Source organism: Vulpes lagopus, chromosome 11, assembly GCF_018345385.1.
Source record: "Vulpes lagopus strain Blue_001 chromosome 11, ASM1834538v1, whole genome shotgun sequence".
Taxonomy (NCBI): Eukaryota; Metazoa; Chordata; class Mammalia; order Carnivora; family Canidae; genus Vulpes; species Vulpes lagopus.
In genome coordinates this window covers 29,230,880-29,245,541 of record NC_054834.1, presented here as the reverse complement: position 1 = coordinate 29,245,541, position 14,662 = coordinate 29,230,880, and the positions used below count along the sequence as shown (strand labels likewise).

Genomic DNA, 14,662 nt, shown 5'->3' with positions numbered 1-14,662 from the left:
TGGGATTTCGCCCATTTCATCAGATAGGAAGAGGTAAGTATGTGCCTTATACATAAGCAGCTATTCAGTGTGACTCAAGACCAGAAGGTAAGTGTGCATGCTTCTTTCTCAAATACAAAGTGAACATAAAAGTATAATTGGCACTAAATGATAACAAATCACTCCGATACATGCATAGTACATATATGCCATATCGTGTACAAATACATCTCACTCGCACCTTCCTCTAAAGCTTGAAGCAGGTGTTAACAGTAGAACTGTGCCTCTCTGAACACCTCTGTTATTCCTGTTTTCTTTTTCTCTCCTTTGTCTCCAACCCCACTCCCACCACATAGATACTTGAATCCCTGGCCTTTAGCCCTGACTCTGAGGGGGTCAGAGTGTGCATTTGTGAATTATTGTCCTCTGAGTATTCTCTGAAAACTTTTATTCATTTTCTTATCATGGCCATTGCTGAAATAATATAAAATTATTCAGAAAATTAAAAGTATGAATTTATTTTTCAGGGACCAAGTGAGAAATATGGTTGTTGTTTTTCTTTTTTCTTTTCTTTTCTTTTCTTTTCTTTTCTTTTCTTTTCTTTTTTCTTTTCTTTTTTGCGGGGGTAGGGGGTGACGGTTCATCTTAATTTCTCCTATGAAGACGGAGTCTGTATTCTGGTTGTTCATAGTTTTTGTTATTTTTTGTATGCCTGGGTGGTCTTGAGGCAGATTATATTTGGATTTAGAAGAGATCTCTATGTATCAAACAAGACCACTCTGTAACAACAACAATAAAGCATCTGCAGTTAATTCTGGACTGGATTCTCCAAAACTGGACTAATGTGACAACACAAAGTCCCAATCTCTAGTATGTTTGGATGTGCCAGAGACCAAGATGCTTTTCCTCCAATAAACAGTCAAGTAATATGTGAGAGGCCTGTGTAAGCAACCCTCTATTGGATATCCCCCAACAAACAGGCACACCCTTGGCTTCCCCTACCTCCCCCCGCCACCCCATCGCTTCTCCAGGAAGACCGTAAGGAGTAAAGGTAAGAAAGCCCAGAACTGGTGCTGTTGACACAGAAAGAAGGATCCATCAGTAGCATATTTCTTTAATCATTGTTATTTACAATTTATCATCTGACAGACTTACAGAGAATAAATAAAGAAAAGAAAATATACAATTGGTATCTTGTTCCTTTTTCTAATACAGAGAACTTTTACGTGTTCTATTTGGGAATGACTATGATAGTTTTAAGCAGGGATTGATCGGTTTGCTCTTTACCCCTTGACAAGACACGTCATCCTCCCAAGCCCACAAAACTGAGGCCCAGATATTCCCTCCTCGGAGGAAGAGCAAGCCCTGTTGGTTCGGAAACTCAGTCCTCAGAAAAAGTTGCCAGACGACCGGGGAGAAGAACAGGATATCATGAGTAGTAAAGGACATAAAATGAACAGGCTAGGTTACAAACTCTTGGTGTGTTTGCAGGAACCCTACCCAATTCCAACTAATTCTAAGCCTCTTTGCAAGAAAACAGGTTTTCATGCAAAGTGATTGCCTTATCACATTGTGCTTTCCCTTGAGCCTCTTTGCAGATTCTTCCTTCGTATGCTTTTGTGCATGTTGGTAAGCAGAGCCTAGCTGGGGACTCTGATCCTTCGCCCTTAGAGGTTCTCGACAGGTGTCTGCTGGAGAAACCAAAAAGTTTGTTTCAAATAGGTTGGGTTTGGGACCAGAGTCCCTCCCTGCTCTTGTTGGGGGTGGGGGGTGCCTTGTAGAGAACTGCCTTGCACTGCTGTCTAAATACCCCCAAAGAATGAGATATCTCCAAACATCTATTTCATCCTTAGAAAATATACAAATGGAGAATGTACTTCACCAAATACGAGCCTGGGCACTTTTCTCTCTTTCTTCGTTTGAAAATAAGCCCCCGGCATTATAGCAAAGCAGTTCTCCCTAAATTCACCCCCCTTAGACTGGATGACAAGTTTCGGCTTCTGACTTTTATTCATTCAAGAAACAACACTCAGCAGATACCTCCTGAGTGCTCGCTATGTGTCTGGAACTTGACAGGACATGCGGTAGGCAGTGTGAACCCAGTAACCACCTTGTGACCCAGTAAGGGGGCAGGTGGAAGATGCCTGCACAAAACCCACAGCTCCTTCAACACCCCCCACCCCTGAGGTTGCTTCTGTGTTTACATTTAGTTTGGTCCAGTGTAGCCGTTATTCCGTTTAAGAATGGATATTTAGGCAAATGGAAGGTCTCTGCTATTCCAAACTTTGTGTTTCATCACATGCTGGGGCATCCAATGCCATTGTACTCTACTCCTCCCACAAGGCAGCGCTGGTGCCATTAACTAAGTGCCACCCAGCTCTTGACCAAAATACTGGTTGAATCCCAAGCCCCCTGCCTGCCACCACTACAGATCCTACTCACTTGTAGGAACAGCAGGAACCATCTAGAATGCCCCACACCTGATTCTCTAGCCAGCAAGCTACGTGCAGATCTCACTGTCTCTTGTGGTTCCAAATCCAAAGCCAACTAGTCAGAAAAATGTGGAAGCAGTCTAGGCAGGATTTTGCTCATTGATAAGGGAACAGATTGATTTGTTTTACTCTCTTTAGAATTTTGTAGAATTATATCCAGATAGTATTTTTCCTGCTGCATCCAAGCCAGACCAGGTTACAAATCAGAAAGGGATGAAGTATCCAGAAACTAAATAAATGCATGTTAAAACAAACAAACAATAAGTGGTGAAATCTGAGTGAGGTCTTCTGTTTAGTTAATAGCATTTCAAATGTCAACTTTCTGATTCTGAAAACAGACCATGATTATGTAAGATGTTATCAATGGGCGTTCGGGGACGGCCGCTCTACTACTTTCCCGACCTCTTGTGAGTCTTAAAGTATTTCAAAATAACAAGTTTTTAAAAGAGAAAGACACACACACAGCAAGTAAATAATTACCCACCACTTGTCTGCCACCAGGCAAGGCAGCTAATTGTGCCAGAGAACTCAAAATGCCAGAAATCCAATCACCATTTACCATTCTGGTGTCTTTCCGTCTTGATTCAGCATTCCAAGACATTTACCGAGTGGAAAAGACATTCATCTGTTTCTATAAAAATGTTAAATTTCAATTCAGAAGGATCTCCCAGCATAAAGCAGGATCTGCAACTTCCAGAAATATTCCGGGGCCTATCAAAGTACTGCCAGAGGTCAGAGCCTTGCTGAAAAGACCAAGATGGCAGGTATATAAATGCCAGTTCAGATCAAAGACTTAAGAGCCAAACGTTGGAATAACGAAAGCCCTAACTCTACGTCTCTTCTTTTTTTTTTTTTTTTTTTTTTTTTTTCAATCTTGGACAAAACAGATGCTGTTCTGTTTTAGAATATTTCCTTGGAACATCTCATCCCTCCCTCTTGCAGACACTCCCCTTCTTCTGTTCCCCTTTACTCAAAACACATGGCTCAGCCCCACATCATGGCTTTCTTGTGGGAAGTCTGGATGGAACTAGGAAAACACATGGCTCCAATGTGCCACATACCTCGTTGTGTAGATCTCAAACAAAACTTGGTCTCGTCTAACTTCAGCCCTTGTTTCAATGTTTCCCGGTGGCCCTTCTGGGTACAGCAATGACAGGCATTATTTAAAATGGATTTGGTTGGCGGAAGGAAGGGAAGGGGGGAGAAGAGACCCATGAGATGCCATAAATACCCTATTTCTAGGTCCTTGCGTCCAAAGTGGCACTTGGGAAACACAGTGCAGTTCAGGCGAGGAGTTGGTTCCCTCTCAGCACCAGTATCCCCAGCACTCGCAGGGGCCCGGCATCCGCAGACACCCTCACACCCCCCTTCCCTGCCTCCGCTGAAATGAGAAGACCTTCCCCCGACGGTTGCTTGCCTGTTTCTCTAAGGACTTGCCTTTTCTGAAAACTCCCTTCCTTTCCATACATTGCACCTGACTTTTCATTTCTTAATACTTTTATAATCTCTGTCATCCAGAACCTCTTTCTTTATACATATTCATCCTTTATCTTCGAGACACTTACTTGTCCTGCCCGCTCTCGGATCTCTCTCCAGAGATGTGCTCTCCTGCTTCGGCGCTACCCGTTTCTACCTCGCTGCCCAGGGCGCCCTGGGTCCCTCCCAGGTACTCCCCGAGCCTTCTCTGTCCTCCCCAAGGGCCTCCCCACTCCGGCACCTGCGCACTCATCTCCTCATTTCCAACTCCACTTCCCTACGATGCTCTCTGCGATACTGTCCCGTGCACTTGCAAGTGACCTTTCCACAGCATGAAAGCCACGTGCCCCCCGCCCCGTGCCTCGCTCCACTCCAGATCTCTGCTGACTACGTGTGTGTCTGGACCACACATCAAGCTGGGGACCTAGTTATCAGCACATTAACCAGCAAAAGTATGAATTTAAATCTGGCGATCCGACACCACGATCTGGACATAAGCTTTTCCACTTATGTCATGCAGAGGATGACTCCCTACAAACGTAACAAAGCCCCATGGTTTCCTGTCCCTCTTCCTAGGTCCTTTTCTAAAGATGCCCAGCTAGGATTCTTCTCATCGGGGTTTGAACTGCTTTTAACTTCTACGTACTAGGCCTTCTTCTCCATGTCCTATGTTGGGTCTCTTGGGTCTGTAGGGCGAGGCTCTGTGGGTGCGACCAGGTGAGAAGCTAGACCTGTGTCTATGCTGGAAGATGAGCTTCCTCCTCCCAGGACGGGGCAGCTGTACCTGCCAAAGCAGGCCTGCCAGCCACTTGCAGCATTGTTGCTCTGTGACTCGAGGCGATGAAAATCCAGACACATTAAGTTCATTTTCAAGATGATTGGGTTATTTTTTTTTTTTTATGGGATCATGGAAGGCAGTGCATTGAGGCAGAAGGGTAAAAAGAAAGAAGTGGAGAGGTGAGGCAAAGATGGGGACATGATGCTGTTACTTCTTGTCACACAGAGAAGCCGTGGGTAGGGTCTGCACGTCACCCTCCCGGACGCATGGGTGTGCAGGAGAACAGCCCGCTGGCTTGATTTCACGGCCCTTTAATTCTACTGAAGTCAGGTGCCCAGATGCAGCACAACTTCTGGGTGTATCTATGACGGTGTTTCCAGGTGACCGGAGTGTGGGAACCGGAGCACTGAGTGCAGCACCTTGCCCTCCCCCTTTCCTGTGCTGGGGGGACCTCATCAAATTCACGGGAGAATGGGGAAAGGATGAACCAGATGGAGGAAGGGGGGCTCTATCCTTGCTCCCTGACTGCCGAGCTAGGACACCAGTCTCCCGGCCTGTCTCTCAAAAGCACACCACCCCCAGCTTCCCCGGGGCTGCAGCTTCAGGCGGCCCATGCTGAGCTTCGGAGGCTCCACAACCACGTGGGCCAATCCCTTATAATAAATTATATATATTTATGTCTGTACTTAATTGATTCTGTGTCTCTAGAGAATTCTCCAATACATGAGGTTAATTAGCGCTGGTCTTGAAAGCAGAGTATCGGATATAAGAACCTGTCCGGCCTGGCACACACCAAATGAGATCATGTCTGTAGAAAGGCCTGGTACACTTTAAGGCACTGTCCACGTGGCAGCTGATGCTGTCGCTATTGCAGTAGTTCCCCCCATTATTCCTTCTGCTGAGCACGATCTTCAGAGCAGGAGACACAGTCAAGTAAGGGAATCCGCATCACCTGTCGATCCAGTTGTCCAGACACCCCTGCTCATATCAGGACTGGGAGAGGCTTCAAGTCCGTCTAATCCAATTTCCTCATCTTACAGACAGGGAAACCGAAGTCCGGAAAGACTAAAGGGACTTGTCCAAGGTGACATGCTGGGCTTGAGGCAGAAGTAGGATCAAAGCTCCCAAACCGATGCTCTCCTGACCCCCAAACCAACCATCTCCACAGAATTAGTCCCGGGAGAGACTGGAACCCAGAGACAAAGGACAGCGGTGGGGGAAGGTATTTGCTAGGGTCACCCGATGATCTGGGGGATTGGGGAAATTTGCCTCCGCTGTCACCTGGAGCGATGCTTGAGGGCTGAACAGGGGAGAAATCTCAAGTCCCCGAACGGCCATGACAAGGGAGACTAGGCAAGGGCTCCAGCAGCAGACCCAAGGACTCAAGACCATTAAGACTATTACTTCTGAGCTCGGGAAGTTTATTCTGTAACCTTTTCTTGTTCTCCTCTGTGGGAGTTGAGAAGCCCCCCCTTCCTGCTTCCACTACATCTGAGCCCTTGGGAAGCATAAAGCTCACAATCTCTTCCGAAGGGACTCTTAAATGACAGTGTATGTTTCTAGGAATTCTCACCCAGACCTTCCCGATTTCTCTCCTGCTGCCCACACCATCCCTGAGGCCAGAGCATCTGTACGGAGCAGCAGCAGTGAATGACTTCCTTCTCGGGCTCTCCCCATCCTATTCTGAAATCAAGGGCTCCTAGGGATAGAAGGACTTTAAATGTCATCTCCTACAACCATTTACCTCGTGTTTGAAAGCCTACACCTCTCTTGCCTACTCTTCAGCCTACCACCCGCCCTCTGGAGGTAGCCCATTCAGCCTCCTGTGTCTTCTGCTGGCCAGGCTTTCTCTAATGAAAAGTGGAAAGCTCTCTGCTCATACCTTTCCCTCACTGGCCCCCAGTGGTCAACATTTTGGACATACACAGAACAGATCTACTGTGTATTGCACACAGCCTTCGGATACGGGTCCCCTAGGGGATGATGCATCCACTAAGAGGGCTGTAAGACATAGAGAAGATAAACCAAAGGGCCTGTGATCCAGACCTCAAAACACCAGTCTTTACTGATTCAAAACCAGGCTCTCACCAACACACACACACACACACACCTGAAAATATCTGAACAAGAGGACCCTCTGCAGAAATCACAGGGGAATAGCACACCTGTTACCTGTCCTCCAAAGACCTCTTCTCCTATGTCCGTTCTCTGTTCAAGAATCCTTCCATGCACGAGGTACCTTTTTGGCAAGTGACAGCGCCCCTTCATACAGCCTTGCAGCGGACATCCTCTGCTCTGCGCATCCCCTGTGTTGCCTATGTGTGTAGACCGTATAGACCTTACCCTTGACCCCTCCCCACAAATGAACAAAACACCCACTCCGAGAAGTTGGGGTTTTTCAAGCATGTATCGTCTGCTTTGACAGGACAGGCAAGCGCAGAGAGTAGGACGTGTCCAGAGGGCCAAATTAGGAAACCAAGAAATCTATGATCAGTTACTGAATACCAACCATTCCATCCAATTCTCCACACTTACTGAGTGTTTTCCCTAAGCCTCATCTCATGTTTCCTAAGACATGAGTATTCTTCAAGTTTTTCTTTCTGGAAATACATTTTAAAAGGTGACATAGAAGAAGTATTGTAGCATCTGCACATTTATAAACATAGCATATTTAACCTTTATAAATTATCTAAATTGTCTAGCCTGCTATCCAACACTTTGGTATATTAAGTAAGATTTCTTTACTAGATTTTATCTGCCCTAGGCTTTTTTTTTTCTTTTTTTAGTTCTTTAATGTAAAAAAAAAAGAGTATATATGGGTTGGGGGGGTAGAGAAGTGTGGGAGTGGAGTGAAGAGCGGCCAGGGACACGGAGAGAGAAGTGAACAAGCCTCCGCCTCCCAGGCCCATTCAACGTCCAGATGGAGTGGCTTAGGCGTGGGTGAGTGGTAGTTCTCGTGAGAAGGACCTGGGCCATCGGAATGTCGCCAGGCAGTGACAGCATCACTCGTCCCCTTGTTGAAGGAGCAGAAGGTGGATTTCCTGGAACGAAGGACGGTGCTTGGTGTCTCTTCTCCAGCAGCTGAGCATCAGCTTGTACACAGAGTCAGGGCAAATGACAGGCTGGGGGAGGTAAATCTTGGAAAACAAAAGTGAACAAAAAACGAGAATGTTCAGAAGAAGGGCAAAGAGGAAGTGTAGCCGCATCGTGGTTTTATTTGCCTCCCTCTCCGCTTGAACTTGGTAACTGGAACAGGTGAGGTGCCTGTTCTTCCCACGCTCATCTCGGCCCCTGTCCCCTTCCCTTGTCGTGCCAAGTCATCTGGACCAGGATCTCCTGATGAACCACTCTGAGGTCCCTATCATCATGCAAAAGATGAACCTGAAGCAAAAAGAGGTCTCAGACTGAAAGCAAATGGTTAGAACACTAGATCCTCTGTTTACGGCCCACGCATGTTGAGGTTGATCTTGGCTGAGCCAATCATGGCAGGGGCGGCAAGCGGGTGAGTTGTCTCAGCTCCTCCACTTGAACAGGAGCCTGGCCGGACACAGACACTGCAAAGTATCCACGTTGCCCCTACCGTCATCCTCTACGACCCCATGCCCCAGACCTCTCCCCTCTCCGCGGAGAGGAGTCTGCAGACCACAGAGCCCACCTCGCAGCTGATAGTGTTGAGAAATGTCCGTGCCTCCACTCTAATGTCAAACTTTTAAGATGTGAATACTGAAATTTTAGCAATCAAATATAAAGTAATTAAATGTTGTAAAATGTAACCAGGTATAATTTTGATAAATTATGTTTAGTAATCAATGTGCTCAATTCAATAAATTTTTGTTAACAATTTAAACTTATGCCTATAGGTGAGACGTTTACTCAGCATATATAATGGTAATATTTGATTTTGACCTTGGCTTCACTCAATTACTTAACTTCACGATTCAACCATTTGGTGGCCGGTGAAAACATATTTGGTTCACAACCAGTATTTAGTGAAGACGAAATGGTGAGTCCTTTTAAGCTGAGTATTCAAAAATAAATAAGAAAAATAAAATCCTGGAGATTGTTAGAAATTAAAATGAAACTAGGTCAACCTGGGGTCACGATGGATTAGTCCGGGAGAAAAACCATTTTTTCCTTGGTCCACTCACTTATCTCTGCACACAGGAGTAAAGTTGCCCTCTGTCATGGTAAGAAAGCAATTATTTTTATTACCAAGATAGATAATTTGAGTCCCCTGCTCCCAAAATATGTGCAGAGTGTCAAAATAAAATGAAATTCCAGGACCTCTCCCTATTATTTTCAACCTGCATATTGTCCTATCTCTTGTTGTTCCCTATCTTTCACTTGCTCCAATACACTTAAGCAATCGGGAAAATCGAGTTATTTTCTCTCCATCCCCAGCTGTTAGCTTGAGCTGCCATGCTCTGGGGTGTGTGTGTGTGTGTGTGTGTGTGTGTGGAGTGGGGTGGGGTGGTCAGGGTTCTAGGCACATCAGCAAGCCCTAAATTCTACATCTCATGGGGACTTTACAAACTGAGTAAGCCAAAGAAACCTTGGAGTATCTTGACGGGGAATTGGGATCCTTGTCAGTGTGGGAATCCAGGTTTTCCCGAGCTCTGGGAGGCCACCGTCCAGGATGTACTTGATCATCTCTGAGCATGTAAATCTAGAAACATTACTAAATGTTTAGTCCAAATCAAATTGTTAATTCCTACCAATAAATCCCTTATTCACTTTTAAACTTATATTTTTGTTCTTGTGTATTTCCACTAGGAGGACAAACTACACAGTCTAGATCAAGAAATAGAGCAAACACGAGAAAGAGGATTTTATTTCTTGCTACCTTTGAGTTGGGGAGGAGCCTGATGCAACTGACCCCTCCTGTCCCCTCCAGTGATCATGGGTTGCCATATGAATAAAGCAAAGGGTATGGTGGGACAGGAGTCGGTGGGGACCTCTCAGTCCATCCTCCAGGCCATCTGGAAAATTAGGCACCAAAGATTGCCATCCAGGCAGCCCAACTTCCAGCTCAGGATACCTGGCTCAGTCAAGACTCTTCTTCTCACCTTGCAGAGCATCCAGCTCCAGACCCAGCCATCCCCAGCAGTTCTCACCTGCCTCCCTTGGTCCCGGAAGAACTCTCCAGTATTCTCGATGACCTGTTCATCTGACAGCTGGGAATAGGGCTGCTCCTGGCAAAAGGTGAAAGTCTCCCACAGAGTCACCCCAAAGGCCCACACGTCGCTCGCTGTCGTAAATTTGCCCTGTTTACACAAAGAAAAAAAGAAGAAACCAGAATAGTCTGTGCATGACAAGAGCAGGTAAGGTCTGCATGACCTGGTTATGCCCCTCCGACACCCGGGGCAAGGAATACTAAAACTGCCACGATGTGCACAGAGAATCTAAAAGGACAAAGTGATGTTGTTTTGACGTCAGGCTGCAGGTCACTGTCTCGTCCTCCTTGTCTCAGTGTAGGTGTGCTTCTCCTGGGGATGAGATCCCGGGGCTGAAAGAGGTGCGGCCGTAAGCTATCTGACTCTGCCACTAAGTGTCAGAAGCTCAAACTTCAGGTTCTAGGGTAGCCTTGGGAAAATGCCCATGGGGATGGCAAAATTAGAATGGGAAGTCAATCATTTGGATGTTAGAGATAGAGGAATCTAGTTTAAGTGCTCGGAGAGGTCCCTGGGAGAATCCAGGGCTCTCGCTTCCCAGGCCAGAGAAAGTCCCAGTCTTGAAGGGTCAACTAACACGTGACGGCAATGGGCTTCAGGTGTGATCAGCACGCATAGACTCGTGCACATTTCCTATTCAAGAAATATAACACTCAAGTACCTGATGGTATTTATCCTTATTTTTCCAGATCAGAAAAGTGAGATGAGAGGTTTACCAAAATCTCCTAGAGAGTAAGGCCATTAGCAATGGAAAAACAGATTTGGAACAGGATCCTGTGAATGTCACACTAATACTCTTTTACAACACCGTATAATACCTTTAAAGGAAGCAATGCTAATTAATCACATCAGAGATGGGTAAAATATGTGATTCACATACAGAGATGATAAAGACCCTTATAAGGACTACGTAAACTGGTGTACATCACAGCAACAGTCATAACAGTGGGGCAACTGGAAAGCACTTACACGTCAAATGACAGAGATGTTATTAAATTATTGGATAGATACACACAATGGAATATTATTCAGCTGTTAAAGTCAGGTTTTTGAAGAACATTGAATGACATAGGAAAGGCTAATGATGTAGAATGATACGTGCATTACATCACCCTGGTTATGTACTATAATTATTTCCACACGGTAGTCCCCTTTATCTGCAGTTCCACTTTCCATGATTTCAGTTACCCACAGTCAACAGTGGTCCAGAAGCAGAGCACCCTCCTTCTAATGTATCATCAGCGGGTTAGTAGTAACCTAACGTTACATCACAATGCCTCCACGATTCACCTGCTCCATCTCATCAGGCAGGCATTTTATCACCTTATGTCATCACAAGAGGAAGGGTGAGTACAGTACAATATTTTGGAGAGAGAGAGAGAGAAACCATATTTACATTTATTATTAATTACTGTTTTTAATCTCTTACTGTACTTGATTTCTTTTTTTTTTTTTTTTTTTTAGAAGCTTTTTTTTTTTTTTTTAATTTTTATTTATTTATTATAGTCACAGAGAGAGAGAGAGGCAGAGACATAGGCAGAGGGAGAGAAGCAGGCTCCATGCACCGGGAGCCTGACGTGGGATTCGATCCCGGGTCTCCAGGATCGCGCCCTGGGCCAAAGGCAGGCGCCAAACCGCTGCGCCACCCAGGGATCCCCTGTACTTGATTTCTATATTAAAATATCTATTATACCTTTATCATAGGTGTGTATGTATGGGAAAAAAACATAGTATGTATAGGGTTCAGTACTACCTGCGGTTTCAGGCATCCACTGGAGGCCCTGGACATATCCCCCGTAAATAAGGGGGTCTACTGTACATATACACATACATACATATACACATATATATACATATATACACATATATATACATAGACACATATACACATACACAGAAATGTGTGTATAGAAAACAACCCCAAAGGAAATATAGCAAAATATTAAGTGGTTATCTTGGTGAGAGAAAGGGAATAACTATATTTTTTCATTTCAAATTTAATTAATGAATCCTTTAAGAATATGAACAAGAAATAAGCTGATTGACTATAAATGAACAAAGCTAGATTGCTCTCAGGCTTTTCTCTGCAATACTAAATGACAAAAGACAAAATTATACGTACATAGCATTGTAGGAAGTAAGTGTTTAAAGTCTAATAATTCCACAAATCAGCTAAGTGGTGTAAAATCAACACTGACATGTCTCAGATATGCAGGGTCAGAAAATACACCTCCAAGAGAGACATTTGGAAAAAATTACTTGCTCATGGTCCAGAATACCAAGCATTGAATAAAAATTATAAGGCAAAGAATGATGAACTTAAAATAAAAAGCAGCAATACTCATTAAAATAAATATAGAGAAAAAAAAAAAAAGAAAAAAAAAAAGAAAAAAAAAAAATAAAAAAAAAAATAAAAAAAAAAAAAAATAAAATAAATATAGAGATGTCAGTCCAAATAATTCATTAGAAATATGGTTATGAAATTAATACAGAAGAAAAATATTTTGTGTGGATAACATTTCATTAAGTGATAAGGTTTTTATTTATTTATTTATTTAAAGATTTATTTATTTATTATTTATTTATTTATTTATTTATTTATGAATAAGAGAGAGAGAGAGAGAGGCAGAGACACAGGAAGAAGGAGAAGCAGGCTCCATGCCAGGAGCCTGATGTGGGACTCGATCCCAGGACTCCAGGATCGCTCCCTGGGCCAAAGGCAGGTGCCAAACCGCTGAGCCACCCAGGGATCCCCATGATAAGGTTTTTAATATCACAAATTAATGAAGACCAATCAGTAGGTCGAAAGGGTAGAGAGAAAACGAAGGATAGTAAATCTTGTATGATGATAGGTGCATTTTAAACCTTGTCCTGAATTTTCTATAGCGAACATGTTACACTTTATCAGCAGAAGTAGGCAAGTGTAAAAATAATAATAGTGGTGAATATGCCGAGTAAATCATCTCAAGTCAGAGAAAATATCAACATCTAGTGTTTGCTTGCTGCAAACTTGCCTTGTCTCAGGCTTGTCCCTGTGTGCCATGCGTACCTGCCTACAAGTCCGTTGCTGAGGTAGGGCTTAAAAACGAGAGGAACTCACCAGCAAGATACTCTCCCAAGACATCCAGCGGATGGGGAGCACCGCGCGGCCCTGGATCCGGTAGTAGTCACCACTGTACAGGTTTCTGCTCATTCCGAAGTCAGCTATCTTGATGGTATAGTTCTTACCCACTAAGCAGTTTCGTGTGGCCAGATCTCGGTGGACAAAATTGAGAGAGGAAAGGTACTTCATGCCAGAGGCAATCTGGGTAGCCATAAACTTCAGGTTGGCATAACTGAGGGAATAAAAAAAAGAGGGGAGGAAGTAGCCTATGGAAAGAGCAAGCTGGGAGAGGCACGCATTCTCCAGGGGGTACCAGTCAACTGGAGTTTCCACCAACATCCCTTCTCTGTTCTCAGTGGATCTCTTTGCTTTCCCCCAAAGGGCGGCTGCTCCATTATTCCTGCGTGCTAACCTCCCCTCCCCATGCCAGAACATTGATGAACTTTACTCCCCGGAGCCCAGGTTAGCCTCTTGAATGCAGAGAAGGGATGGAGGACCCGGCTTACTTACCTGACGGTGGGTACGTTGCCAGAGGCAGAACTAGGGGGCTCGTGGCGGGAAAGAAACTGATTGAGATCTCCATTCTCCATGTACTCGGTGATCATGCACAGCGGGTCATCGGTGATACACACAGCTAAGAGGCGGATGATGTTTGGGTCCTTGAGTCGGGACATGATCTTTATCTCCTTGAGAAAATCGTTCCTTTGGAGGACACAGACATAGGTAAACCCAGAGGCTGCCAGGGTTAGAAACAAGAGGGGGAAGGAGACACAGGAAAGCCTAGTCCTACCCATTACCCCAGAGTCTTGTTTCCCTTTAAATAACCTTTGGGAGGACAGAGAAGTTGGTACCTGGAAATGTCTTATTCTACACACCCTGGAATAGGATGCATGCTTATTCAACTGTGGTCTTTTTGAGAACAAGAGCCATGACCTGCTCACATTTATATCCCTAGAGTCCAACAAAAGGCCCACCACATAGAGAAGTGACTACTATTTGCTGAAACACATATATGCTGCTAAAAACTCATCTGCAAAATGAAACTTTCCCCTGGAAATTGTTTCTTAAGTACACTGGAGTATTTACTTTTTTTAAAAAAGCTACGGACTCGCTCTATCGATAAAGCAAAGCAATCCTTTATAAAGTGAAAGATCACCCTCTGCTTTATCTGCGAACTCTTTCTTTTTCTCATACTGGTTGTTCGCACTACAGGGCACACCAGCAGTAGTCACAACACACACTGAGCAGCCTGTTCAAAACGGAGCTGTTTCCAAGTTCATGGTGGTAATGTGGAGTTGCTTCCAAATCAGCACTCACTTGGACTAGAACTGTTTGAGGACCTAGTGACAACCACTCGAGTCACAAAATGGGCTATCATCTTTCCCAGTAACAATATTTGGGTCAATGAGACCACTAGCCCACATTCTTAAAACTATCAGAGCAGATGAGTTATGAATCTCTGGTGAGTTTTCTAGGAATTCTGGACTGGGAGTTATACTGTATCAATATAAAACCCCAGAAATTAATGTAGTCCTGATGTGACATGTCCGCTCTTTCATTTCCCTTCCACTCAAAACCAGGGGTCTCCACAGCTTGGGGGCCCAGAGTCTAGACCATCCTTCACTGCTAAATTACAGTTGGCCCCGGGGGAGGGACACCAAAC

General features: G+C 44.6%; 1 protein-coding gene across 6 annotated transcripts in view; it reads right to left on the bottom strand.

The window, feature by feature from the left end:
* Positions 1-1,077: 1,077 nt before the first annotated feature.
* The window catches only part of DDR2 (discoidin domain receptor tyrosine kinase 2), a 150,993-nt gene continuing 137,408 nt past the window's right edge, over positions 1,078-14,662 (bottom strand). For all 6 annotated transcript variants that reach the window (XM_041773660.1, XM_041773659.1, XM_041773658.1 and 3 more), the window contains 4 exons: positions 13,510-13,701; positions 12,997-13,231; positions 9,840-9,989; positions 1,078-7,862 (listed from right to left, as the gene is read on the bottom strand). In XM_041773660.1, the coding sequence (XP_041629594.1) occupies positions 7,728-7,862; positions 9,840-9,989; positions 12,997-13,231; positions 13,510-13,701 (712 nt within the window). In that variant the 3' untranslated portion in view covers positions 1,078-7,727. The remainder of the gene's footprint in view (positions 7,863-9,839; positions 9,990-12,996; positions 13,232-13,509; positions 13,702-14,662) is intronic.